Source organism: Scophthalmus maximus, chromosome 7 (genome assembly GCF_022379125.1).
Source record: "Scophthalmus maximus strain ysfricsl-2021 chromosome 7, ASM2237912v1, whole genome shotgun sequence".
Taxonomy (NCBI): Eukaryota; Metazoa; Chordata; class Actinopteri; order Pleuronectiformes; family Scophthalmidae; genus Scophthalmus; species Scophthalmus maximus.
Window position 1 is genome coordinate 12,936,473 of NC_061521.1, and position 26,789 is coordinate 12,963,261.

General features: G+C 43.2%; 2 protein-coding genes across 2 annotated transcripts; both read left to right on the plus strand.

The window, feature by feature from the left end:
• The first annotated feature begins 322 nt into the window (after positions 1-322).
• Positions 323-7,948, plus strand: pidd1 (p53-induced death domain protein 1). The gene is made up of 16 exons (XM_035643749.2): positions 323-508; positions 647-1,350; positions 1,555-1,968; positions 2,096-2,248; positions 2,374-2,425; positions 2,528-2,729; positions 2,959-3,108; positions 3,230-3,403; positions 3,515-3,662; positions 3,740-3,875; positions 3,963-4,113; positions 4,623-4,746; positions 4,901-5,016; positions 5,607-5,714; positions 6,027-6,223; positions 6,978-7,948. Exons 2-16 carry the CDS (start codon positions 753-755, stop codon positions 7,246-7,248), a joined length of 2,994 nt encoding a protein of 997 aa, XP_035499642.2. The 5' UTR covers positions 323-508; positions 647-752; the 3' UTR covers positions 7,249-7,948.
• Positions 7,949-8,814: 866 nt separating this feature from the next.
• On the plus strand, positions 8,815-23,569 carry slc25a22a (solute carrier family 25 member 22a). Its single transcript, XM_035643756.2, has 11 exons — positions 8,815-9,013; positions 15,610-15,766; positions 15,885-16,010; positions 16,189-16,244; positions 16,442-16,532; positions 17,579-17,633; positions 18,322-18,382; positions 19,027-19,171; positions 19,257-19,411; positions 19,501-19,576; positions 19,697-23,569. The coding sequence occupies exons 2-11, from the start codon at positions 15,747-15,749 to the stop codon at positions 19,848-19,850; spliced, it is 939 nt and encodes a 312-aa protein (XP_035499649.1). The 5' UTR covers positions 8,815-9,013; positions 15,610-15,746; the 3' UTR covers positions 19,851-23,569.
• The last annotated feature ends 3,220 nt before the right edge of the window (positions 23,570-26,789 follow it).

A 26,789-nucleotide genomic window follows, 5' to 3' on the forward strand; every position in this document is an offset into this window, starting at 1 on the left:
AAACTAAAGGAAAAGCCAACATAAAGTGTGTTAGAAAAGTTCTTGACCGCCAGATAACCTTAGGGCACCTTGGTAATGAGTCTATACTAGAAATCAGACTAAACAGCGCCGCCCGATGGTCGAACAGGGACCGACAGCAACATGACACGTTGAGAATAACTGTCCCGCCCTCAGTTGAAACTTTCGCGGCGCCAGAATCGAGGCGCTCGGTGACCAACACAGCAGTTGCCGAACGGGCGGAGCTTCTTACTTAAAAAAACCCCCGATACATATGGTTAGACACCGCCCGTGCCGACCGGTGATGTGAACAAAAGCGAACGATCGACTTTGACGCGGTGACTTTTCTTTCAAAAATCATTCGGCTCCAGGAAGTAAACGGAGTGAATTGAACAAGTCAACAGCGAGACTACTGTTGCACATTGTTGAGTAAATAACACTTTGTTAGATTGTGGGAAACAAGGTAACGGAACATACATCTGTAACGTAGCCATACAGACCACCAGACATGGTGAGTTAACATTTATGGTGAGGCGATAACATAGCTAGCTAATGGCTACTGTAACTTACCGCCATCTCCCAGCACACGTCTTGTAAATTCACAGTTTTCATGGCAGACATGTATCTCTACCTGGCTGTAATGACACAGAACACATCCAGCCTCCTCGGGAGTAACTTGACATATACATCGTCCGGAAAGAAAACCTCCCGGACAACACTGGAGTAGCAGGTGACTGTCGAAAACAGAGACTTCGATGGAGAGAAGCAGCGTGGACGGAGCAACTGCTGATGAAGAGGATGGAGACCGGGCGGCCCGCGGGATTCTGAGGACAGACAGGTCGGAGGACGAAGGGGTGGAAGTGACAGAGGGGAGAGGTGTTGTGTACCAGGACCAGGAGAAATCACGGAGGAAGACTGGACCAACGGCACCGGGCGGTGTGGTGGATGAAGGCCAAGCCGAGAGGGATGAGAGCTCGGCTGCTCCCTCTGCGTCTCCCACCAGCCTCATGGACACCTGTGCTCTCTCCATATCAAGCCTCTCCTCAGCCTCCTCTTCCTCATCCAACTATCATCATACTGATTTTTTCCCGTCATCTTCCTATTCCTCAGTCCTGTCTCTCACTCCACCCTTGCCCCCCTCTGTGGAGCTCTCAGCCGTGTTGACCGACACCAGGCTGACCCTGGACGTGTACCGGGGAGGAGCAGCCGCTCTGCCGCTGCTATGGGCGTCCGTCCCCGGGCAGCTGAGGGGCCTCCAGTACCTGAGACTGGGCTCTGAAGATGCAGCAGGACTGGACGGTGCACTGGGTGTCGTACCCCACCTGACAGAGCTGCGCTCACTGGCTGTCCGCGGTATTTTTTTCTGATTATTTGAATGTGGCATCAGTTTTAGTAATGGCAGAGATGATTTAATGGTTCCGTTGACGTTTCATCGATTTTTCGTTTTTAGCTTTAAGTTGATACAGCAAATACCATGTTAATATGCTACAATCAATCTCTGCTTTCTCCTTTGCTCTGATATTGCTGCTTCTGACTAACTTTTCTCTCCGTTTAAAGGACACTGTTTATATGACTCGCAGGGTGACCCACTGCCCGGCCTCCTCACCACTCTGCCCTCATCTGTTTCCTCGCTTTCTCATCTGGTGCATCTGGATCTCTCCTTCAATCAGCTCTCCTGTCTGCCATCCTCCCTGCTCAGCATCCCCACGCTCTCCTCCTTGCTCCTTTGTTACAACCGCCTCTCAGCGTTGCCTCCTGATATAGGCCTGCTGTCCTCCCTCACCTACCTCTCCCTCCTGGGGAACGAGCTAGTCTCTCTTCCTCCGAGTCTGGGTCAGCTGAAAGCACTACAGACACTGGACGTTTCACACAATGTCCTAGAGCATCTACCTGATGAAATTGGCTCCCTGGAGGAGCTAGTTAGGCTGGATCTGTCCCAAAACAAGCTTAAATGGCTACCAGAGACCATGGGTAAGGGTGTAAGGGTGAGTGGGTGTGTCAGGAAAAAACAATTCCAACAATATATTGGAGTTCTCATTTTGTTAGAAGTAAATCCTAAAATGCAGCAATAAAAATTGTATAATCCTTTGTTGCGCAGGCTGTCTCCTTTCGCTAAGGGAGCTTGTCATCTACAGCAATGACCTTCGCCTGATCCCGCATTGTCTGAAAAAACTGCCTCTGCTGAAAATAGATGTGCGTGACAATCCTTTGGGACAGCCACCAACCCCTCCCCCTCTACCTCCTACACCTGGTGAGTAGAAACCAAAGGGGCTTAATACTGATTAGGTCTCAAATCATTTTGACTGTAAAATCACCACATGTATTTAAATGCTGTTAGTATATATAGTCTCAGTTACATTACTGTTTTCTTACCAGACCAAGCTGAAACAAAAATTCCAGAGTTGCACCTCGGATTTAATCAGCACAGGTACAGTGTCACGCTAAGCATGGAAATCTTTTCTCATTCTCTTTCCGTAATATTGTCAGTTAAAGTCCAGATTTAAGATGTCATGTTCTTTTTGCTCCTTAGTTTCTGTGTTTCGTCTGCTGGCTGTCACGTGTTTCTCCCAGGGGGGGCCGAGCTGCTGTTCCCCCCGGGGTGCCTGGTAAGAACCACAAGACTAGAATGGATTGAGAAAAGGCCAGAAAGGAAGTGGGTGTGGTTGGAGGAGCACGACATCCTACTAAGTCGCCCTTTGGAACTTCGTCCCCATGGAATTACGTTCCTCAAGGTGCATTAACTTAATTTGCTTGTTTGCAACTTTAACCACACAATTTCTCTGAAGTCACTATGGTGAAGAACGTTGTGAAAACTGCAGCAAAATCGTGAACATTTTATTGTAAGGATGCAATTTTTATCTATTAATCCCAATTCTCAAGGGTTACTTTTCTTCCCTCTTGTGATTGTCATATTTTGCACTTGCATGATGCGAACATACTTCAACTCTAAAATCCCTACAGCCTGTGGAGGTGTGTGTGCCATATCATCGAAGAAAAAGAAAGGAGGTGGTTGTGCGGAGGTTTGATGGACAGTCGTGGAGCACCCTGCCCACTGATTTAAGGAAGGGAAGCGAGAGTCATAGTTGTCACCCTGGAGGACGTCCCGCCAGGGTAAAGCACAAACCTCCCAGTGTAAAAGAATGCTATTATAGTTCAACATAATCAACATGTTATTTTTTCTTTGTTGTGCAAATTGTATTGGTTAAAAAAACATCCACCTTTGTACTTGTAGCTGGCATGCTGCTCAGTGAGCCAGTTCTCCTGGTTCATGGCAGTGTCACGTCTAGTGAAAGACACTTGTTCTGTTTCACCAACTGGAGTGATGTTGGTGTCCAGCTCTGACCCTGGAATCAAGCTCCACTTCCCTCCGGACTGCACCGTACAGACACGCACCATAACTTTACAGGTAGACATGATGTGTACAGTGGTATTACAGCATGTGGAAATTCACCACACATCAGTCTGTCATTCAGGTATCAGCGTTCTTAGAGGCTTTATGTTGTCTCCCTTTCTGTAGGTGCTGCAAGTGTCCGAGTCAGATGTACAAGCACTGTGTGGCGATCCTCAGGCCAGAGTCAGCCCCCTCCTCTGCCTCTCCCAGACTCCCAACATACATTTCCTGCAGCCAGTCAAAGTTCAGATCCCTTTGCCACCTGGAGTCACAGGTACAGTATCTTTATTTTTTATACATATTTACAACAGGATGTATCAGCATGCATCACAAGTTCTGATGCTTCTGCAGGTCACACCGTTGATCACACCTGTTTGCATCTGCTCCATGGAGACCCCACCGCCCAGACCTGGACTGATATCACGTCACAAGTGTCTCTCTGTGTCACTCATTTGTACGCCATTTTCTACATCAGACATTTCTCCTGGTAAGTTTCTGTGATATATTTTCCACGGTGCAGGTTGGATTTGCATATTTACATTTGATCAACACAGATTTGTGTCAACCATCACAGGTACTGGCTGTGGTACACCACTCAGCACTATGTTAGTGGGGTGGCCAGGAAGGTCTATCAAAGACTTAAACAGTTTAAAGTCCAGTTCCTCGTCCTCCAGCGGAAGGCGGATCCTTCACAAGTTTTGCTACAGTGTCTGCCTGCTAACAAGGTGGGCCATTTTCCTCTCTGTTCAGTAACTCTTAGGGATTATGAAGCCTCATGAAGCACCGAACCATTCCTGCAAAGTGGTTTGAGAAAAGGCTCATTTCGTGATGCTTCATGTTCACAGTATGACATCTAGTGGCCAGAATGTAAAATTGGCAAATACAAACTTGACTAAATTACAAATTAAATGTCTGTTTTTTATTCCAAGCATATCTTTATAAGCACTATTAAGGTCCATATTTGTGTTTTAACTGAAGTATGAAAATGAGGTGTGCAAACAACATTAACATTGGAAAATTACTTTTGAAAAACGCTATATTCAGTTAGACAATTGTGTTTACTTGAAACAATCTCCCAGCTTTTGAGAAATATTTTTTTACATGGCACAGATTAACTTTTTTACAGGGCACAGATGAACTCAATACTAGGTGGCTTGTAAAGTTTTTGCACCTTCACCAGTGGTGTAATGTTAAGCATGAGTGCTAAACAGTGAATGTGATGTTTCCCTTCCAGGTGGAAGGCAGAGTACAGTCTTTGTCGGAGCAGTATGATGGACCTCAGCCCTCAGAACTGTGCGACCTACTCGAAGGAGAGCAGTTCTTTGCCGGCTTTGAGAGAGGCTTAGATATCAGCACAGGTCTGAAGTCCTCTTTGAGGCTCTTTCTTAAATAAACATTTTTTCCCTCTGTTCTCTTTCCTTCCAAGGTCTTATGTTGTGCTGTTGCGTAATACTTGTCCTGAAGCAGCTACTTATATGAAGTCCTGTGCTGATATTTTCCTGTTTTATCCAGACAGACCAGACTGTGTGCAAGGAAGACTGTGTTTTATGTTTTACTCCAGCCTGAAGAATCTGAAGGAAGTGTACATCTGTCCAGCTCAGGGTCAGGAGAGGCCAGTGAGGGGACAAGTAAGACATATTTTCTCCACTCACATTGTGTATCTTACATATCCAGTTGACAAGGTGGACATATGGTGTAAGGACAATGCAACCTCACCTACAGTGCATTTTTAACATACACTAAATCATAGATTCTACAGCATATACCAATCTATACCATGTAACCCAAACTCTGTTCAAAGTAATAAAAATACGAATCCTGTAATAAATACTATTAAATAATGTAATTGTTGGTCACACTCAGATGTGTTGATTCAACTCAATGGTGAATTTTTCAGGTATCCCCAGGCATTAGTGGTGGGCCTTTTATTGGTTTGCATTACATAGGACAGTGTTTCAAATATTTTGTTTATCCATACTGTATATGTAAAAGAGTTCAATTGTAGAAACACCCTTCAATATAATGATACATTGAACTGCAAAATGTACTGTGGAATTACTGATTTATTTAAGGATTTCTCTTACTCAGTGTAAAGTGCATTATTTGAAAATGGCTGCCCTGCTCATTGCCAGTTCAAAATACAGTTGTTATTTTGTCCCATAAATCAGTTTTTAAATGTTTTTCGTACTGTACAATATGCTTTGTACCTGTGTTACAGGTATCTTATTATAGAGGGGAGATCCCCAGCAATCTACCAGAGGAAGTGGTGCAAAAGAGGAAAGGAAACGACAACCAGTGGCTTGCAACTTTACCACTTAGACTTCCTGTCAGTTGAAGTGACACATTTTTTTGGTTCCCTTATTTCATATGAGAACTTCAATATTTTTGTTGTATATTTGGACAGTCCATGAATCAATATGAACCAGTTTTAATGATCATATCCACACAATTTCATAATCATTTTTGCTATCAATAATTCAATGGTACAGTTTTCCTCCCATTCACATTATTATTTACCATCTAAATTAGAGATGTGTTTATTCCAACTGAAGCAACAAAAAATGATGTGCATGTTAGCTGCTACCTACAAATAACATGAAAACCTGCAGAAATGATCTCCTCTCTGTCTTTGCCATAGGCTTTAAATTCAGACAACAGTTACATCACGGAGGAGCCCCAATATCCTCCTCTCAATCTGGGCGACCCTGAGAGTGGCTATCTGACAGAAGCCAACCTGCTGTCCATCTCTCTTCAGATAGGACACGACTGGCGTGTTATTGGCATCAATCTTGGCTTAAGCTACCAGGAGTTGGACCGCATCCAGTATAAGCACAGGTTGGAATGACAACTGCATCCTGTTCAGTTCAAATACCTCCACTGAAATATCATACAGTGATATCACTTATATTTTTATTTCAAGGCCATGTAGCAAAAATGTAAGACCACAAATTCAACATGGCATTTTTGGTGTCTTATTCTATATTCACTAGAAAATAAAAAAGTTGGGTTTAAACAATTAGTGTCCGAGCCTTTAAAGAGTTCGAGAGGTTAGGTTCACATTCATAAGAAAGCAAATCTCAATTATGATGGGAAAATAAACATATACCTAATATGGAACTAACAATACCTAGAGTAGAGTTGATGTGTAAGACTACATGAGTGAATAATTTGTTCAGTGCACGTGTGTTTGCACAGCCATAGACTCAGGGAACGAAACACAGTGAGATGGTATGTGATTGAAGGAAACCGTGCAGCGGGAGAGAAATGGTAGAGAATTTTGATTGTTTTAATCTGCAGTGTCAGCCCTCACTAAGCCATCTGGGACACTGCAGGAGATTACACACAGACTGATGCTCATCTGCCCCCCCTCGTCCACTCACGCTCAGAAAACCTCTTTCAACACATCCCAGAGGCTGAGGAAAAAATTATGCATTATGTAAAATTCTATATATACAGTGTTTAGAAGGTTTTGTGTATAATATTTTGATGTAGGAGTGCTTGCATAATTTATCTTTCAACCATTGGGTAGGTCACTGCAGCTGGAGACGTGATGTAAAATGTCTTGTGTTTGTCCTGCTCTCCACACCAGGGACAACCTGGGAGCGTTGGTGCTGGACATGCTGTTCCTTTGGGCAAGGAGCGCAGGACCCGGGGCGGTGTCGAAGCTGGTGGCCGCTATGATGGAGAGCGGCAGGAGAGACCTTGCAGAAGAAATTGAGGACATAGTCAGTATAGGAAGGAGGAAGTACTCGCTGTCACTGAGGAGACTGGGCCTGGAAGCAGAGGGCTCCTCCCTCGTTGAGAACCCAGCAGTAGATGAGCCATCGCTGGGTACAGATGGCTGTCTTACACTTGAGTAACCTGTTTGTTTAGAGTGCGCCCCCACCATCTCAACCTGCTGTCGAAACAACTGTCTCTGAGCACAAAACTCTCTTTTTCACAACGATGATAGCCGGGCTACCGGCTGGCAGCACCTTTCATATAACCTGGGGAACAACCAGCAAAATGGATGAACTGCATGAAGATGATCACCTGTGGCTTTATTTCCCCCACATTGCACTTTTTCAAAACTGTCTCGGTATGAAAAGCCATACTACAACAACTTACTTCTGCTAGGAAAAGAAGAAAAAATTCTCAAAATTATGAGATACAGAGTAACAATTTGTACCCACACACTTCATATACCATGTTATAATTTTGACTTAATTCGGGTAACTTTGAGCCATATCACAAAATTAATTTGATCCCTTAATCAAAAATCCTGGTTAGATTTACAAAAAATTGACATTGTAGGTCAATTTTTGACGTAGTATTGTGTAACTGACGCACTCCAATCATAGAGTTCTGATTGGACGGCATCATTATTTTGATTCAGTATCTAAAATAGTTAGATAGCTCTGTTAATATTTTTTAAACTATGTATATCACAGGTTGCTTGACATATGAATCTAATGGTTCTGATATTTTATCTCAAATTTGTGGCTTAATAAGTCAAAATGTCCACTTGCTATCTCATGATTGTGACATTATCTCATATTTTTAAAACACATTATCTCAAAACTGCCTTAGTATCTCATACCTTTTTTGTATCTCATCGTTGACTTGACATGTGACCTACCACTTGTTTACTTACACGAACAGAACTTACGTATTTTTTTATATCTTTTCACCTCAGGCCTAACTTAAAAAAAAAATAAATTCTTGGCAGTAATGGCCTCCATATGATTAATTCAGACCTGTCCAGGACAATTAGGAGACAGAGCAAACTCTGTAAGTGGTGCAGTGGACATCGAGGTCTGAACAGCAAAATGAAAGTGCAGGAGGAAGAGACCCCCCTTATTTTTTTTTTTTTTTTTTTTTTTTACAGATGATTGAATATCTTCCTTGTGTGCCTTTGGTCACTGAGCAACTGGCACCGCCTCAGTGACACGTGATATTTGACTTTTGTAATGTATGGAGGTTATGTGTCCACTGAGTAAAAAGTGACCTAAACAAATACTGCATGCATTTCTTCCCCCCCACACAGTCCTGTAATAACTCACCCTTTTAAGAATGATTCAAGATAAGATAAGATAAGATATGCCTTTATTCGTCCCACAATGGGGACATTTGGAAGAATATAGGAAGACATTTAAAAAAGCAATAGGTATGTTCAAAATAAACAGAAAACATAAAAAAGATATATAAATACTATGTACAGAGCTAGCCTCTTTTTTTCCTTCCATTCTTCTGTTCAAGGTCACGGGGTCGAGATGAAGCGTCACGATGACGTCAGCTCACCCCCCGCCCCCCGCCCCCCTCCAACCATACACATTGACTGCCTATAAAGCCGCGTCTGCACTTCCACTACACACCACTAGAGGAGCCTTTCTCTAATTCCCTATTTCTTTTCTCCTACCCCACATCCAGCCGGGCTGACTGACCCCCCCTCCACCCCTCGCTGCCTGTCAGCTCGCCCCCCCCCCGCCTCCCTCGATCTCCCTCCGCGGCTCTCAGACGCTCGTATCGCCGGTAGGTTAGCGGTGTTCGGTCTGTCAGCCCGCTGCACACACTGACGGCTTTGATTCCCCCGCTACACTACAACCGACCGCGGAGGGACGGATAACGGAGACGCCTCTCAATGCGGTATGTACACACACACACACACACACACACACACACACACCGGGGACGCGGTTAACGTGCTGTTGTGGGATGAAAGCGACACATTTCTGTTGGATGTTAACGGCGATGCGGGGACTCGTGCACCGGAGAGTGGGATGTCGCGTCGTGAAATCATTTCCCGTTATGTGGAGAGAAACGAAATATGGTTGTTGTAAGGTCACAACGGTTAAAACAAATTAAAAAAAAAGAATCATGAATGAATAACGGTTATACTCGGGTCGTTAACATGGTCGCATGTCATATTTCCCCCTTCAAACCGACGGGGCCGCTGGACAGAGATGTAACGGTTATGGTTTGAATCGGTCAGAGACAAGACGTTGAATGTCAATTCTGATTGGCCGTGTGTGAGTTTTCGTCTGCTGCCCTGCGACTGGAGGGACCGGGCCGGTTGACGGTCCTGCTGCCGGACCCGAGGCGGCCCCAGCAGCCGCCGTGTGCCGGCCTGCTTCTGAGGATGTGGCTCTCACAATGTGGGCTGTGATGTTGCTCCCCCCCCTTTTGTTTTGGACAGTGGTAGAGAAAAGTGAAACTATCCACACCTGGCAGGCAATCTACAGTTAAATATCATCAAATTACAGAATCAAACGAATGGAAACTGAACCAGTTCAACAACAAATATGTTCTCTTATGGCTTAATATCCGTCCAGGTGGAGGCCAGTGTTCTGTTCACCCTGCCGAGGCCTCTGAAGAGCACACACAAGGGGGGCGTGTAACTGCTGAGCAAGGTGCCAGGCGGACATGCAAACTTCCAGCAATTCATGCTTTTAAAAGAAGCAGTTTCTAGTGTGTTAGTATTAGTATGTGGGCCGTGAAAAGGCCAAGCAGTGGATGTATTAAAGCATCCCTGCAGCCTTGAAATAATTGATGAGGTGAGCCATTCTTGGGTGTAAGGTGACTCATCATGTGCTCTCTGGTGAAAAGGTTGTACCTTTATTGTCTGTAATGCTGATGACAACAACTTTGTATTCTATATTTATTTCATGTGCATGCAGGACTGCAGGCGTGTAGCTAAAAAATCTCAGCGGCAAAGGGCTGCTGAATGTCACCGGTATATATGTATATATGTGCTCTGAATAGCAATGTCATGCTGGGGGGAAGATGCCGTGCGCCTGTGTGAAAGTTACAGACACCCAGGTTGTTCAAGGCCTTGATGTAATCTGAAAACTGTAACCAAATGCCATTGGGCTTTCTTTGTAAGGAAAGTTCAATTACAGTGGTGTTATTATTTCCCCTCCCATCAAAGCTGGGGGCAAGCTAAGATGGAGGCAAAACAGACGAGATACAAGAGAAAAACCCCAGGTGACTTTAGAAAATGGGCCACCAGGGATGCTTGTGGTGTCAGAGGAGGGAACTAAACTCTACACCACCTCACTGCACACTCCTACCTCCGGGTAGAGCACCTGTACTGGAGAAGTATGGCTGCGACCAGAGCATAACTCTCTCTTCACTGGCTGTAAATTGAAATTGCGAGAGAGATTTCATAAATAGGTATTAGGTTTTATAATCCCGAAGCTGTAGGGAAGAGGGAATAGTAATCTGATAAATCTGTGACACCACAAATGTCATCCCTTGTTTCCGCAGTGTCCAAAAATAGACCTCATCTTATAAACCATTATTATATAAAAAGGTTGACGGCACGATAGCAGCTGTCAGGCTTATTGTGAAGAACGGTAAACGTACAGCTGCCAGTGCAGAGGAATATTTAGAAATGAATCCTTTTCGAAATAATTGATGCAGCGAATATAAACAAGGGCATTATCATTTAAGATGAAAGTAAGTCATATAATTCTAACTCATAGCCTTAAAATGAAGTAGTTCCCACAAATAATACTAGAAAACGATGATTGATTAATATACTGTAGACCTGCAACAATTTATCAGTCATTAATCAATTACTAAATTAATTGCCGACCATTTTGATTATTGATTAATCAATTCAAGTAGTTTTTATGGAAAATTCTATGATTTCCGCTTCTAAAATGTGAATATTTTCTGGTTTCTTTGCTCCTCTATGACAGTAAACTAAATCTCTTTGGTATGTGGACAAAACAAAACATCATCTTGGGGTTTGGGGAACGCCATCAACATTTTCCCCCATTTTACAGACAAAACAACTAATCAACTAACTAACTAACTTACTAACTAACAACAGATTCATCGATAATTCAAATAATCGTTTGTTGCAGACCTAGATTAATAGAGGAAGAAAGTAACAGTGGACAGATCTGGCCTCTGTGTTCTGGCAGCTCAGAGGAGTACTCAACAGACTTGTGTCTGAAACAGACCTCAGTGCAGAATCCTCTCATGATCCGTCCACTGTGTGTTAATCAAACCAGTTCATGTGAGACAGATGGACTGGTAATAACGGCCCCATCTCTAAGCTAACGAGGAAGGCGTGTGATTTTCATTTCTTAACTGTCAGTTCGACTAGCCACAGTCATGTGAGCTGCCACATAGCTTTGTCGCTCGACTGTCCTGTATCTCGTCCTCTTATCATTCACCAAACGTACTGTTGTTTAGTCAGCAAGACCTCGAGGACAGAGAGGCAGCCAAGGAACTGTGATGGACAAGGTCAAATTTTCTCTGGCTGACTTGAATTAAATGAATTAGCGTTGAGTTTTGAGGTGGATTTGTCTCCATATTTCCAGTATTTGAATTTTTGTGTTTTTAACATGCTTCAGAGCAGATTAGTTGCAGTAACTAACCCGCACTACCTCTTTTTATAGCACTGAACAAGTATTGTCATTTTTTTAATGCAACTCCAACACACACACACACACACACACACTGTTGTGTGTGTGCGCAGTGTCTGTTCAAACGATGCCTGTTGATAGTTTAGTTCAATTTAGTTTAGAGACAAAGACAGAAAGATTTCTCTATTTTATTTATTGGGATTAGAATTTGTGTAGCGATCATCCTAATATAAGATTTGTATTTAGATTATTCAAAAACGCACAAAATGTATTTGGTATTTTTAAATTGTGTCAAAGGAAATTCCAAAAACATTTTAGACAAGGTGTCCATTCACCTCATTTGAATTTGAATCAACTCTGTTTTTTTTATTCTTGAGAATTAAAAGTTGAAATAGTTTCATATTTATGATAATTGTCCTTGTGTTTGATGCCTTTTTAAATTATTGCATTTTACACGAGGTGCCATTCATACATGAAACAGTATGTACACCCTACTACTATTACTACTACCACTAATACAGTAGATAACTATAAAAAACAAATTGACATTTAACCTGAAACATTGGTCCATTAACTAGTACGTTTAAATTTTTTGGGGAATTTATAATCTTAACTTGATGCACTGCATTTCACTTTACAAACATGTCCTTGTCAGTAAGTCAGTGTTTTATAGCCTCATTATTCAAGTTGAAAGGATGAACAAGGGTCAGAACAGAGCTGTTATCTGCCCGTCGGCGTCGGGACTTTACTATATCTTTAATCAAGCCCATCCATTGGCTGTTTTAAGTTTTAAGTTCAAGGTTCCACATGGCAGGCAAGTTGCACAATCACCTTGAATGTTGTTTGCTCATTTGCTCTTATCTGCTTGAGAGGCACAAACTCAAAATATGACCGCTGTTGTGTGTGTGTGTGTGTGTGTGTGTGTGTGTGTGTGTGTGTGTGTGTGTGTGTGTGTGTGTTTTAGAGAGAGAGAGAGAGAGATAGAGAGTTGTTGAAGTCCGATTTTGTCCTTTTAATCCATTCAATCCATTGTTTTGTTTTTGTTTATTGCGTCTGCTCAGAAGTCATTCCCCTCTTTTAATAGTGGTTACATTGAGTCTAGACAAAAGAATTTTCAGTTCCCCTGCAGTTCCCTGACAGTTTTTTATTTTTTTTTCTTGCGCTAGAAAAGGAAGTCCTCTGAGATTTGGTTGATGAGTAATGCCACTGTGCTACGGACACTGCACACTGGGGCAAGTCTTCTCCACACAGACTCCAATGGTCATGACAAGACACTACAGTCAGGCTTTGACCGAGGGTCAAATAAATGTCCGAGTGTAGACACAGTTGTATGGTGCAGATGAACTGAAGCGGAGGAGTTACGCCGCAGGCACAGTGAAGAAGGTGGGAGATGTCAGTTTGATGGGTGACTCATGGGAGACATTTTCCTCTCTCTCGTCTTATCACTAAAATAACATCTAGTCGTCTGTAAATTGTGCTTTAAAGAGAATGCAGATTGCTGACTCTGGAGTTAACATGCTCAGCTGCATACGCAAGAGGAGGTCGGTAACAGGAAATAGGGGAACAAAAGTGGCATGCGGTGTGCGAGAAAGTCTGCTCAGTATCTCTGCCTGGTGAGAAAACGGCAAGGTCGATGAACAGTCAGAGGGAGATGAGCCATGGAGGTAAAGCTGTGAAGAGTAGAACGCCCACCCAATCATCAGAGAGCCGAGAGGCGGCTCGCTGACTTGCTCCGAAACCCCCCCCCCCTCCTCTTTCACCACTGGAGCGGCCAGCAAGGGCCTCGAGGAGTCCATCCAAACCAAACACAAACAGAACACAGCTGCATTCATGCCGAGATACTGTGTTCAGAAATCCAAACATCCACACATGCTGTGCAGCCTCTCTGACACTGATCCTGAGGAATTAGGGACGTTGGTGTCACCCGAGTGTAACGCACACACACACACACTTCACAAAGAGTCCCGCGTGTTAGCGTGGATCTGAGGCGGAGACGCGGTGTTTGAGAGTCGTGACTCGTGACTGAGGGAAATGATGGGGGGGGGTGGCTGGTGAGGAGGAGAGAGGAGGAGGCAGGTTGCACATGCAGAGGCAGGTTGTGATTGGTGGATGGAGGGGGTGGAGAGAACGGAAGGGGGAAATGGGAAGCATCTTTTTACTCAGTCTGAAGGCTTTCTGTACTGAACCAAAAATAGGGAGTATCTTAGTCACAGCATCTATTTGCTCTGAATTAGCGTTTCAGCATAGAGGGAAAAGAGTTTCCCCGCAGTATGACTCTTTCACACTGAAAGAGCTAACGTATAGAACATCACTGTTCAAGGTCACGTGTGATGCACAGATGTTCCAGTGGTGATAGGCTCCTTTAATAAAATGTTATCCCTCTACGATGGTGGCCAAAGCTCTATTTTGAGTGAACTGTCAGAAATGTTGCCCAATCATGCTGAGCTGTGGTCTACTCCCATAATGACAGTGTGCTATTGTCCCTTTTTTAGGGAGAGAGACATGCTGAGTTTTTGATAAGAAATTGTAGCACTGATTTGTTTCGTCAGTCAACAAAAAAATTGCTGCTGCAACTATTTCGATCAATGATCTCTCGAGGAGAAAGGCCAGACATTCCCTCAGTCCAGAAATTGTGAGGATTCACTCGATGCTCATAAACTAAGTGTCTTTGGGTTTGGAAGAGGTGGTTGTACTGAACACTGCTGACCTGCAACGCCACTAGTAACTGAGGCCTGCATTCAGGCTGCGAGTGGAGTCAGTTTCTGATGAGGATTCCTGAACTTGATCTTAAGAGTTGCAGACTTAATACTATTGACTCGCTACCTCACCTGTGACTGAGGGCTGTATTTGGTCTGGTCCACAGCACACCTGCGAGTACAGTCAAAAAAACATTTTCCGAAGTTTTCAGTTCACATATGAAGAACATTCACAACAGCAAGAACATTTCCGGAACATTCGGGCGAGGGGTGGTGCCTGGGTAGAGCGTCTACTCGCTCGCTTTGAATTTTCCAGAAATGTTCCTGCTGTATTCTCACATGGGCTCACTCTGACATTTTACTGACATTTTACTAGGGGGCAGGAAAGGTTGCGAAAGTGTCCGGAGCAACATTTGTATTCTCAAGTTCTCAGGAAAACTCCATGGCTGTCTGAAAGCAGCTTTACCGTCACAAAGTCCCTGACCGCCACTGGGCCGGCTTAGGTAATCATTCTGAAAAACTTCAGTTTTCCTCATCCGCATTTTTAAATGTATTCACTGGAGATACTCTGAGTTTTTGTCAGTGCTTTAAGGCATTGTCTGGTAATTTGTGGGTTCCCCAGTGGTGGAGTGAACTCGCCACCAAAGTTAGAGTCACAGCATTTTTCAGACTGCACCTCGACACCACAATCTAGCATTTGGGTCACCCACTTAAAATGAAGCTCTACAACAGAGATTTAGCTGTTGTTATGTGTCCCACCTCCAGTTCTTTATGACTTCTAGCTCTTGTTCTTTTTATCGGTTCAGATGCATTAATAGTTGGTCAAACTGAATATGAGCTAGACAATAATTTTGATCACACCACCTTGGGCTTTGATAAACTGGGCATTTTCACTCTTTTCTGTCATTTTATATACCAAAATATTAACTGAGGAAATAATTAATAATGAATAGAATCATGAGCTGCTGCTCTACCCAGCGGATGTTAGTTTGTTTGGTGTAAAAACAAGTATTTTCAGTTTTTGCAGTGTATTTGAGGCGCTGTTGTTACCAAAAGCATATGTTGTAATTATTGTGAAAGAAAAATTGCTTCTGTTTCTCGCTTGTTGTTTGTTAACCACCATTTCTGATAAATTAGCATGAACAGGTCCTTTGCTATTTCTTCGCAGATATCCCCTGACTTAAACTAACGACAGCTGCAAGGAGACAAGTGGGAACAGTGAAATCAGACTTCACACTCGGCCACCGAGGGACGACTGCAGCTAACACACATCTTGGCACTTTGACCAGCCGGGGCGTCAGATAAATGGCTGACAAGCAGATCAGGTGAGGTTGAATATGAAACAACTCCCAAAGGTTAACTCTGCACTGTGACCTGTTTATCATGTGACCTTTGACACTTCATGTTTGTGTCTCTTTCACCGTTGTCATCACCTTCATCCAGTTTGCCTGCCAAATTGATCAATGGGGGGATCGCTGGCCTGATTGGAGTGACCTGTGTGTTTCCCATTGACCTGGCCAAGACTCGCTTGCAAAACCAGCAAAATGGATCTCGTCTTTACACCAGCATGTATGAAATTTCTGTGTTTCTGCCTTTACATATAAACAGTGTCTCAGTCGCCAACATCTCACTGCTGGGCTATGATCAGAATTAATCCGCTGTACCACACAGTTAACCATCGGATTCTTTTTCTACATGCTGCAGGCAGCTGTTTGACTAACATACCAATGTTGTATTTATGCTTCAGGTCAGATTGCCTTATTAAGACCATCCGGTCAGAGGGGTATTTTGGGATGTACAGAGGTAAGTTTTTAACTCTGACAGGAGACTCTTCTTATTAACCAGTACTTGGTGGCATGATATCCTTTCTTTCAGCTACAGATATCAAATAGCAGGATCTACTCAAAGTCTGACTGGAACAGAAGCTAAACTTCTTCCATCATTTTTCATTTCTTTTTGACTCTCTCTTTCTTGGTCTGTGTCCTTCTTATCCCCCCTAGGAGCCGCGGTGAACTTAACACTAGTCACGCCAGAGAAAGCCATTAAATTGGCTGCCAACGACTTCTTCAGGCATCACCTCTCCAAGGACGGGTGAGGCATGAATGTGCTGACAGGCTGAGTGACACATACCCACTCCCCTCATTCACACTGTGATTAACTGGCGTGTTTACTAACATGTAATCTGACACATTAGCTGTCTGTATTCTCACCAAGGCTCCAGTTAATCCGACACCATTCTGTCATCTCCTCCAAGGCACCAAGCATTTCATGTTGCTCTGCTAAGTGCAAGGTTTAAAAATACTGAATTACTTCACGAGTAAAATTATCACACAATGGTGTGACATGACAAAACATTAGCAACCCTCATGTGGTGTTGCCAGAATTGAGCACCCATTGTCCCCCATGAGCATTATCTGCATAGATCAACCTGAAGGCTTCTGGGGCATCTGTCTCCGTCTCTATGGCGACAAACATGTAGGCTGATGAATGATTGACTCGTCTGGTCCAGCCGCTCACCTTGTGAATTATTAATCTGCCCTTGTGTCTGACATGTTGATAAGGAAGACAAAAATCAGCATTACCAACTCAGGTAGTGACAATTCCTTTTTCCTGGCCTGTGGAACTCAGGTTGCCTGGCTCTAACTGGTCAAGCTTCTTTAGATATGAACTCCAGAAAATGTCTGGAATTTTTTTTTCTTTTTCCGGAGTATGCCGTTCACATCTCGCCAATGCAGCAGGAGATTGTTTGAGTTAGGGGCGTAAACAGCAAGAAACTTTCCGCAACATGCTGTGGGGTCTGGGAAGAGCCAGCAGTAGGCAGGACATGACGAAAATTCCACTGCAGAAAGCAGCAGAATGTTTGTGTTTCCAGTCGAATCAACACACCAACTCACTCGCTGTGAATTTTTCGGGAGATGTTCCTGCTGTATTCTCACATGTGCTCACTCTGACATTTTCTGGAAATTTTGCTAGGGGCTTGGCAGGAAAAGTTCCATATAATGTCTGCAGCAACTTTTGCGTTCCCCCCGTGAAGCCCCTCCGGAAACATTAAAGAAAATGTCCGGACTTCAGCACATGTCTGAAAACAGCTTCAGTCTGGTGTATGCTTTAGTGTGATGTTCTTTTTCATTTTTCAGAAAACTCACTCTAATCAAAGAGATGCTGGCGGGGTGTGGGGCAGGTACATGCCAGGTGAGTGTGTGTGATTCTGCTTTAATTGCATTCTGCTGTTCTCCATCTTGATCTCCCGCCTTCAGCACTGCCAATGTTAGCTCACGTACAAACAATGAGCCTGAGCCGCTGCCTCATTTGTCTCTGCCTCCGGCGAGCAGTAAGCACACCTACATTTAAAACGAGAGGATGGTAGTTGCAGAGAAACATGCTGGCAGTTTGTCTCAGTGGATTTTCCCTGTTATCTGTGATCTGAATGTGACCCCTGGTGTCCCATTTTCATGAATGATTTTGAATTACTGAACTGCTGTCCCGTCCGAGAGAAGATGGCAGCTAGAGGTGAGTGATCAGATAAGACATTGTGAGAGTGCTTGGCCATGAGTGAGTGAGTCAGAGGAAAATGCCTGTTGTTAATAAGGCCAAAGGCTTCAGGCCCGAGGAGCGTGATTAGATTAAGTGTAGCAGACCTTGGATTAAGATTGCCGCTGAGAACATGGCCATCTCACCCTTAATCCCGTTAACTAGTTACTACTGTGTGGATTATAGAGGAAAACAAGAGATGGCACTAATGATTTCCACTAGGTTTACTGGACACACATCTTGGCTGACACACTCAGGACTGTTCAACCCTAAACTCTGACCATTTGCATTCACGTGTAGGAAAAGTGACCTTATGTGTGCATATGTCTTTTATTTTGTTTGGTTGTAGGTTATTGTCACGACTCCTATGGAGATGTTGAAAATCCAGCTTCAAGATGCTGGACGAATCGGTAAGTGGAAATGAAATCCAGATGGTGTTATGTACTGAAGAATGAAGTGTATGTGATATACTGGAGAAACAGTGAGCTCATGTGGCCATGTTGGGGATTACAGCTGGTTAATCCCAGTTCTTTCTTACTGTTCAGAATTCAAAATGTCTGCCCACATACCTGCTATCATCATTGTGGTGTCAATTTCTCATACAATCGTGTATTTAACATATATTCTGTTTAAATTGTGTTTCTGGTATGTGGTAAAGACTTTTTATGAGAAGTAATTAAACGCTGTGCCTGGAGAAGAAATTCAGAATCCAGAAAAGCTGGTTTATTAGGGTTAATAAAACATTTGGGCCAGGAAAGACGGATTTAGAAAGATGTTAGGGCCAGCTCTCTTGTTGACCCCGGCCGTGCTGGCCTGGCTATTTTCTCTATGATCTGGGTCAAACCTCTGAACCTTCCCATGGTGAAGGAGCTCTGAACCAGCTGAATGGACACTGTTGTACTTTTGACTTTGTTCAATTAAATGTAACTTGCAGACAAACTTGTTACATTTGAATGATTTATTTGTTCATTTCTCGAGGAAATTAAGATTTCCACCACAATCATCATGTCATCATTGTCATTGTTTTCATATAGTTGTTTCTTGTGCTCCACAGCGGCTCAGAGGAAGCTGATGCCGGAGACGGTGGCAGCAGGAACTGTGGAGACCAAGTCCCAGACAGCCATGCAACTCACAAGGGAATTACTGAGGGAAAAGGGCATCGCTGGGCTGTATAAAGGTCTTGGTGCCACTGTGCTCAGGTAACACAGATCCGGCAATCGTGTAGTTTTAACATCCAACTGTGACAAGCTGTACTCATCTCGTCTTATTTTTGTCGTTTTGTAGGGATGTTCCTTTCTCCATGATCTATTTCCCCCTTTTCGCCAATCTGAATAACCTGGGAAAAAGAGGTGCCGATGGACCTGCTCCTTTCTATGTGTCATTTATATCAGGCTGCCTCGCCGGGAGCACAGCGGCAGTTGCCGTCAACCCTATTGATGGTGAGCAGTGAGGCCATGGACACTGTTACAGAAAACGCCCACACCGCCACTATGATGTTAGATATTCACCTGAGCTCTGTGTGTTGCAGTGATAAAGACTCGGCTGCAGTCCCTGAACAGAGGAAGCACAGAAGACACGTACAGTGGAGTGACAGACTGCATCAGGTGACCTCATTATGTCTTTACTGCAACACCGTGTGTGAGGCCGGGTGCACTGTGCAACTGACACAACTACTGCCGGCTGTGTGTTCCAGATTATATAATAACCTTTCATTCTCTCTCCAGGAAAATCATGCGTAATGAGGGTCCATCAGCCTTCCTGAAGGGAGCCTACTGTCGAGCCTTGGTCATTGCACCTCTGTTTGGCATCGCTCAGGTGGTCTACTTCCTGGGTGTGGGTGAATTTATACTCAGCTTCTTGCCTAAAAAAGACAACTAAGAAGCGCCTCCTTTCTGCCTTTCCCTCCCATAATGGCCAATCTGTTCATTTTGTTTCCAAATATTTTTGTGTTGAATGTTGAAATAATTTAGGAGAGAGCATTTGTTTGCCAAGCTGCCTATGGTGGCACACAAAAATTCCAGTAGGCAGTGCTCAGCTAGCTCTCTGGAAATCAAGCCACAAATATCAGTTGAAGTTTTAATGGACTATTGCTTTAATATTACAATATTTAAATGCTCTTTTTGAATATGATTGTGGACTTTGCAAAGTAGATGTACTGCCCTTGGCTGCTGCAGTTCCACAGTCCCTGCAGTATTTTATTTCCAAAAATCAGCCTCTAAATCAAAGAAAAGACGAGTTATATGCATTGAAAATTAAAATCCATAACCAGCCAAATTAAACATCCAGTTTATATTTGAGACCATTGGCTATGGTAGAATATATTTACATAAAATACTATTTAATATTTTTCCCTGACCTAATGTCTTAAAAATAAGATAATATACTTAGAAGTAGAGTTAAATATATGTCTCAGACAAAGACCCAGGGAATGTGTTGATGTGATAACGGCACCTATGATCTTTCCTGAGATACCACATCCCTTCCTGTAAATGGTTGCAATGAACTCCAAGCAGACTTTGATTGCCTTGGCTTTTAAAGTAGATCAGGTTCCATCTGATATTTAGTGCTGCCATTAATGTTCGACTGTTCTGCGTCTGTAAAAGAGAGCTCTGTGTCTTGGTCACACTGCACAGCGCACTACGTTTGGGCATTATGCAATTTATGTGTTCAAATTGTTTAACATCGACTTTGAACAGAACAAAAAATCTTTTTTCTTCTGAGGGATGAAACTGTCGAGCGTGATGTTCTTGAGGCCACGCCCCAATCGGTGATGTCACAGCAGGGGTTTTTGCCTTTGTGGGGCAATGGAAAACGCCTGCTGTGACATCACTGATTGGACTGCGGCCAAAAGTACTGTGCGCTTTAAACTTCCACAGAGAGCCGAGAGAGACGGTTTTCCTCTTTGTGTTTCATTGTGAATACAGATGGAAGCAGTAGTCTTGAACTCTTAATAGGCTGAAAGTAATTATAATAGAAAGCCTGATTATTGGTAGAAATTCAATAGCTTTGCTGATAAATGGCCAGACATTCACCTGCTGAGGCCTCATGGGCGTAGTCGCCCATTGCGGAGCCACAAAGCCTTTAGCTGGAGAGTCTCTTGTCCCCTTAGATCCAGACATAATCATTATTGTTTACAGATGAGTTTAAATTATTTACTCTCCGAACTTGAATTCAGTGGCAGGACCCAAAGAGCTAAAGAAAAACATTTCTTTCTCAGAACAATCGGACCAATGTGTTTTCAGTGTTCTAATGTACTTACCAAACATCTCCGCCTGTTTGCTTTAGAGTTGTTTTTTTTGCTTTAAGCTGCTTGGGAAAGCAGCCGCTGTCTCGTCCTGTTTATGTATCACAACACTGAAGCCCTGCCATTGGTTTATCTCACCGGAGATCAAGGTGACTTTGACGTGTAATATCCAATCACATTCCTTCCTAACTCCCACTGTTCAAAGCGGCTCCGCGATTTAAATGTTGTACTGTAAATGCCCGATGCAACTTTTCAGTGTATTATCATTTGTGGGAGTGAGATCTATTTATCAATATTCCTTTACTGTACATAGGCGGTATAGCACTATGTACAGTATTTGTATGTGTTGTTTTTCTCTGTGTCAAAGTGTCCACCTTAACTACATTGTACAAATGCAGATGATATGAACTTTATGTTTTAGGATTTATTGTTTGTTTTGTACATGATGGCTTATTTGCACACCTAACTCTCCAGTCCCCCCCCCCCCCCCCCCCCCTCAATCCATATTGTGGTGATTTTATGTTATGATAACGTGGACATATCAAATGAAGCAACATGTTCTAATGCAAAAAGCATCATATGAACTTAAATGCAGCATCATAATGAGGGTTTATTACTGTATGCAAAGGGGAACACTAGTGTAGATCTAACATGGTGTGTTGGAGGTTCCCTTTCTCCAGAGCTACTGGTCTGAGGGTCAGCTCCTTGTCCTGTTTCCTACTGTTTTATTAACAGGGACCAAATGAAGCATCATACAGTGATGATGGAAATATAGTTAGGATTTTTGTGACTGACCTATGGCACTAGGCCAATAGGGGCCTGCTGACATCAGACTGTAAATCCATCTGTCTCTCTGAAGGGAGCCTATGTCATGATGTAGCTGCAGTATGACGGTGACCAAGGTTGTACCGACTGAATTACATGCCAGTAAATCTCAGAGTTATCAGTGTCTTAAGTGAAAGTCACAGGTCAGGTAATGGACTGGCGCCTCCAGCGATGCTGACAGTTCAGTACCTGCCTATTCACGTGAGCTCATCTTTATGAATTACTGTCGTTGTTTGCTTGACGTTGTGATTGCCAGTTCATCTCATATATATATATATATATATATATATACTTTTATTGTGATCATAATGCCTATGTGTGTTGTTGAGATTATTTTTATGATTTTGACCCCCCACCCCAAAAAAACCCTACATTCTGTTAGTCTGTTGTTTTGTTGAACCTTGAAAATGTTGTGCAATTCCTTTTGTTTTACTCAGCTGTAAATTCTCTCTGACCTTGAGCATTTGGTTATGTATGTGCGTGTGTCAGGATGTGAAGTGCTGTAGTTGATGTGTAGTACTTAGTGTGACACTGAGGTAGTTTTTCTCTTTGATTGTCAGATCCATGCTCTCATCCCTTTCCTTCTACCTGTCACAGCCCTCTGCCCCTCCACTCTCCCCCAGCATCCACCGCCAGGGTGCTGGTTAACGCAGAGGAGCTCTAAACACCAAATGTATGACCAAGAGTGTATACAATCACAGAAAGCACAAAAGATTAGTAGGCACAAGAGACCACATGACCCACATTGAATACTCAGACCAAGTCCTTGGAAAACTGCGTGCTGCTTTGCAGACACGGATCAACAATTTTGATTTATTTCAGGAGAAGAAAGTGAGTTTTTAGTCTCGTGAGAATGTCTGTAAAACTTGTTCCACAGGGCTGAGACAACAGGTCATTATTAGAGACCCCACGTGATGGTGTCCACTACGTTACCCATCAGCGGTTAGTGACAACATGTACAGTATATTGCCTACATATTCTAAATGAATCAGATATAAGAATGTAACTTAGATATTATCAGATCTATTATAGTTATAGTGAAGAGTTTATTACATTTTAATCTTAAGATTTGTGCTCTACACATTCACTGAAAAATTTATGAACCAGCTCACTGATATGCAATAAGTAGAAGCCACACACAGATGGACACTAGGAAAAAAGAAAAGAAAAAGAAAAACACTGAACACAACCTGTCAATCACAACATCACACAATGTATGAATAATGCAACTGGGACCTCGGAGGCCTTCTGGGGTCGGAGCTCTCTCCACGGCCTCTGTTCTCTTCCTCCAAGGGGATCTGTGCATTATAGCACTTTAAAAATAACAAGCACCCCTTCCCCACTGTCCACCCACAGAGTGTCTCTCTATGACAAAGAGGGTGTTAATGAATATATGTGGTGAATGACACAGTTGTTTGTCCTAGATATTGTTTACAATGAAAATTGCAATGAAAAAAAGACACAAAAATGAATGAAACATTGTGTTCCCTGTCACGATTTACTGTTCAATAAACGGACTGTCCTTGAATCACTCCATGTGGTCGTCTGTGCCGAGGATTACACCTGTTTCTTTTCCCCCCTCACTCGTCGCTGTGTCTGCTTTCAAGGTCCAGTGGCCGTGTGACAGAACGCACAAAAAAAAAAGAACTGACGCCACCATTTCTGTTTCGTAACAGCGCCGTGGAAAATCCAAACAGCAGGGCGATGTTTTGAGCAGTGTGAGGATGACACTGTGGTCTCCTCGGGGGCTCATGTACAGCTGAGGCTGTTATGATGTGATGATCTGCTGCCTCGTGGAGCCACCAGGTGTCAGTGTGGGGTTGCAAGTGGCGCCGTGGTCCTGGAGAGGTGAGAGTAGGGTGAGTGTCCACAGATACACTGTACACTACAGGTGAACGTTAAGCTCAGGTGGTGTGGCAGCAAAGCCTGTGCTCTGACTTCACCCTCCGGTTGCCTCGCTTTCGTATTCCCAGTCGTGCCACTTTATGTCTGTGATGTAGCTTATGCACAACACATTTGCTGCGTCACCTGATAAATAATGTGCATCTTCTTGTGTATTATAAGTTGCATGACAACGGTATGGAAATATGTCTCCCTGAGGATTTATTAACCTCGCACGATTCCTGCACGTTTCAGTCGAAATGTCTCTGTGACGGGATTTATTCATTATTCATTCCCCGGTGTTTGCTGTGTGTTCACCATTAATGCTTATATCGTTAGTTTCCAGGGTGCTATTTTGCAGCACCCTGCAGTATAATTACATTAAGGCACCTTCATATTATCCTGCAGACACACTCTCTCTCTCTCTCTCACACACACACACACACACACACACACACACAAACACACACACACATAGATTCTGCTGTCTTTCTATGTGTCTGCTGTATCCAGTTCTCATTTCAGCCAGAGTCAGATTTCATATTTAATTTTGTGCCTCTTTGAGAGACTCCTTTCATCAGACTGTCTACTCCAGTGTTTACACACACAAGAGATTAGCCCAAGGCTCAGTTTACTACAATGACAAGACTTTGAAATCTATGTGGGAATGAGCACCAGCCACTGTTCTGATGCTCATTTAAAACCCCTTTCATGTGTCATGACTAAAGCTTCCTCTATTATTATAACCATTATTATTAGCCCTTAATGCTTTCTTGCCAAAGGAGGGGAGAAGGTGGAGGAAAAGGTAGTCTGAGTTGAGCTTTGAAGGGAGGGGCAGATGGAGCCAAGGGGGAATCAAGAGGTGGAGACAGTATAGGGACCTTCGATAGAAGGAGCAGAGAGCTGGAGGAAGGGAGGGAGGGAGGGAGGGAGGGGATGGTGGTGATGTGTATATAGGTCACTAAATCAATGGGAATCAGGTTTTTGAAGGGGAGAGAAGGGGGTATTTATAGATACTAGTGGAGACAGATGCATCAGTGACAGGCACGATGATGCTCGGAGCAGGGGGGGCGGGGGGGGGGGGGATCTGGGAATAGGCTGTGGTCGAATCAGTCTGCAGAGAATTCTCCTAAGAAATGGTAAAAGATTCTCAAAAGTAAACAAATAGCATGGAGCGCAGGGTGAAACAAAATATAATCAAATGGAAATCACTGCGGGATTCTTTGTGTAAATTACCTTCCCAGCTCTATTGACGAAACGCAGGCAAACTGTTAGCTGTGATATTGCAAGCGTTTTGCATCTACATTACAGCTCTACTCATATCCTTTCGAACTGTTATCTGTTATATCAGAGAGTCACGTGATTGAATGGAATATCAGCTTTGTGTTTCCCTGGCTTGTGAGGAGAACGTGTATATTTATCACTCAGGCACTCTGAGAGCGACTGAACGACTGTGAAGTGCAATAAAAACATTACATTTTGTCTTTTTGAACCCTTTTCTACCAAATGGCAATGTGGAGATTCTGGCTCTGTGCTGTGGTATTTATAACTGTCAGAGTTTATCCCATTTATTTCATAACGTTCCATGTCCTAGTCTAACAGCTTCGAGTGACAAGAAGTTCCATCACAAATTGGAAATTTGTTCTCAGAACAATAAGGAAAAATAATTGGAGAAATTGTTTTAAATTGCCTTTAGACCGGATCTTTCTGGGACTAAGTCAAGGTCATGGACGGACTGTTCCTCCCCCACTTACAGGGCTGCCTATGTGTGATGCCAGACAAACTGAATAAATAATCTACATCTCGTTCCTGCAACAAATTTAGAGAGTATCTGCTTCGCAGTCACATTACATTTCATCAAAACTGGCAGAGGATGGACCCATTTACGTTTGAGAGCTCTTCTCTCTGGCCTGTGCCTAATAATGTGGATTATAAACTTGTATGGGATGTATGACCAACTGATGAGCGTTTTTATAAGGAATGGGGAAATGGAAATGGAGCATAGTTGTGGCAGGGCCAGCTGGGTTCTTCCTTATGTTGGCGTTTAATGATATTAAAGCAAGAGTTTTTATTAGATTTTATAAACTGATCCATTAAAACGTGTCACTCAGACTATTGTATGTTGTGACTTTAATAACTCATTTGTCATTTTGGTTTAAGAGATCCAATAGTATCCAAGTGTCACTTAAGTTTAATATATTATTATAGGGGGCAAAGTTGCTTTTTGTTTTTCTTCTTTAAAAAAAAGAAACCAGACCAATATTCCAAATGTATTTGTTTAATGATAATATAAATTGGGGGGGGGGGGGGGTCGTCAGTTTTTCAGTAATCGTTTAATTTTATATAATTTGTTTTGTGCATGTATTTTAACATCCAGTATTTTTGCAAATGTTGCTGATAATACTTACATACTCATGAATATCTTTTTGGATGTCATGACTTAATATTCCAATTAACGTGCGTAACTTGGGTTCCAGCACAGTTATAGTCGGGCTGTGTGAGCACACTCCTCTGCACAGGCTATAGGCAAAACATATTTCAACAAACGATAAACCGATGCTTTATGAATCACGAATCACATGTGGCAGCAGATCAGAAGACATCCTTAACACAGCAGCAAAAGTCACTTTTCCCCATTTTGTCCTCTGAGCCACAGTGAAGCATTTGGTTATTAGAGAGAGAGAGAGAGAGAGAAGAGGGAGAGAGAAGAGGGAGGGAGAGAAGAGGGAGAGAGAGAAGAGGGAGAGAGAGAGAAGAGGGAGAGAGGGAGAAGAGGGAGAAGAGGGAGAGAGAGAGAGAGAGAGAGAGAGAGAGAAGAGGGAGAGAGAAGAGGGAGAAGAGGGAGAGAGAGAGAGAGAGAGAAGAGG

Bases quoted from the DNA above. Each gene is read 5' to 3' on its own strand.
- pidd1 (XM_035643749.2), top strand. From the start codon at position 753: ATGGAGAGAAGCAGCGTGGACGGAGCAACTGCTGATGAAGAGGATGGA. The intron at 2,730-2,958 runs GTGCATTAACTT...AAATCCCTACAG, and splicing joins ATGGAATTACGTTCCTCAAG to CCTGTGGAGGTGTGTGTGCC. The intron at 5,017-5,606 runs GTAAGACATATT...CCTGTGTTACAG, and splicing joins AGAGGCCAGTGAGGGGACAA to GTATCTTATTATAGAGGGGA.
- slc25a22a (XM_035643756.2), top strand. From the start codon at position 15,747: ATGGCTGACAAGCAGATCAG. The intron at 17,634-18,321 runs GTGAGTGTGTGT...GTTTGGTTGTAG, and splicing joins GTGGGGCAGGTACATGCCAG to GTTATTGTCACGACTCCTAT. The intron at 19,577-19,696 runs GTGACCTCATTA...TTCTCTCTCCAG, and splicing joins GGAGTGACAGACTGCATCAG to GAAAATCATGCGTAATGAGG.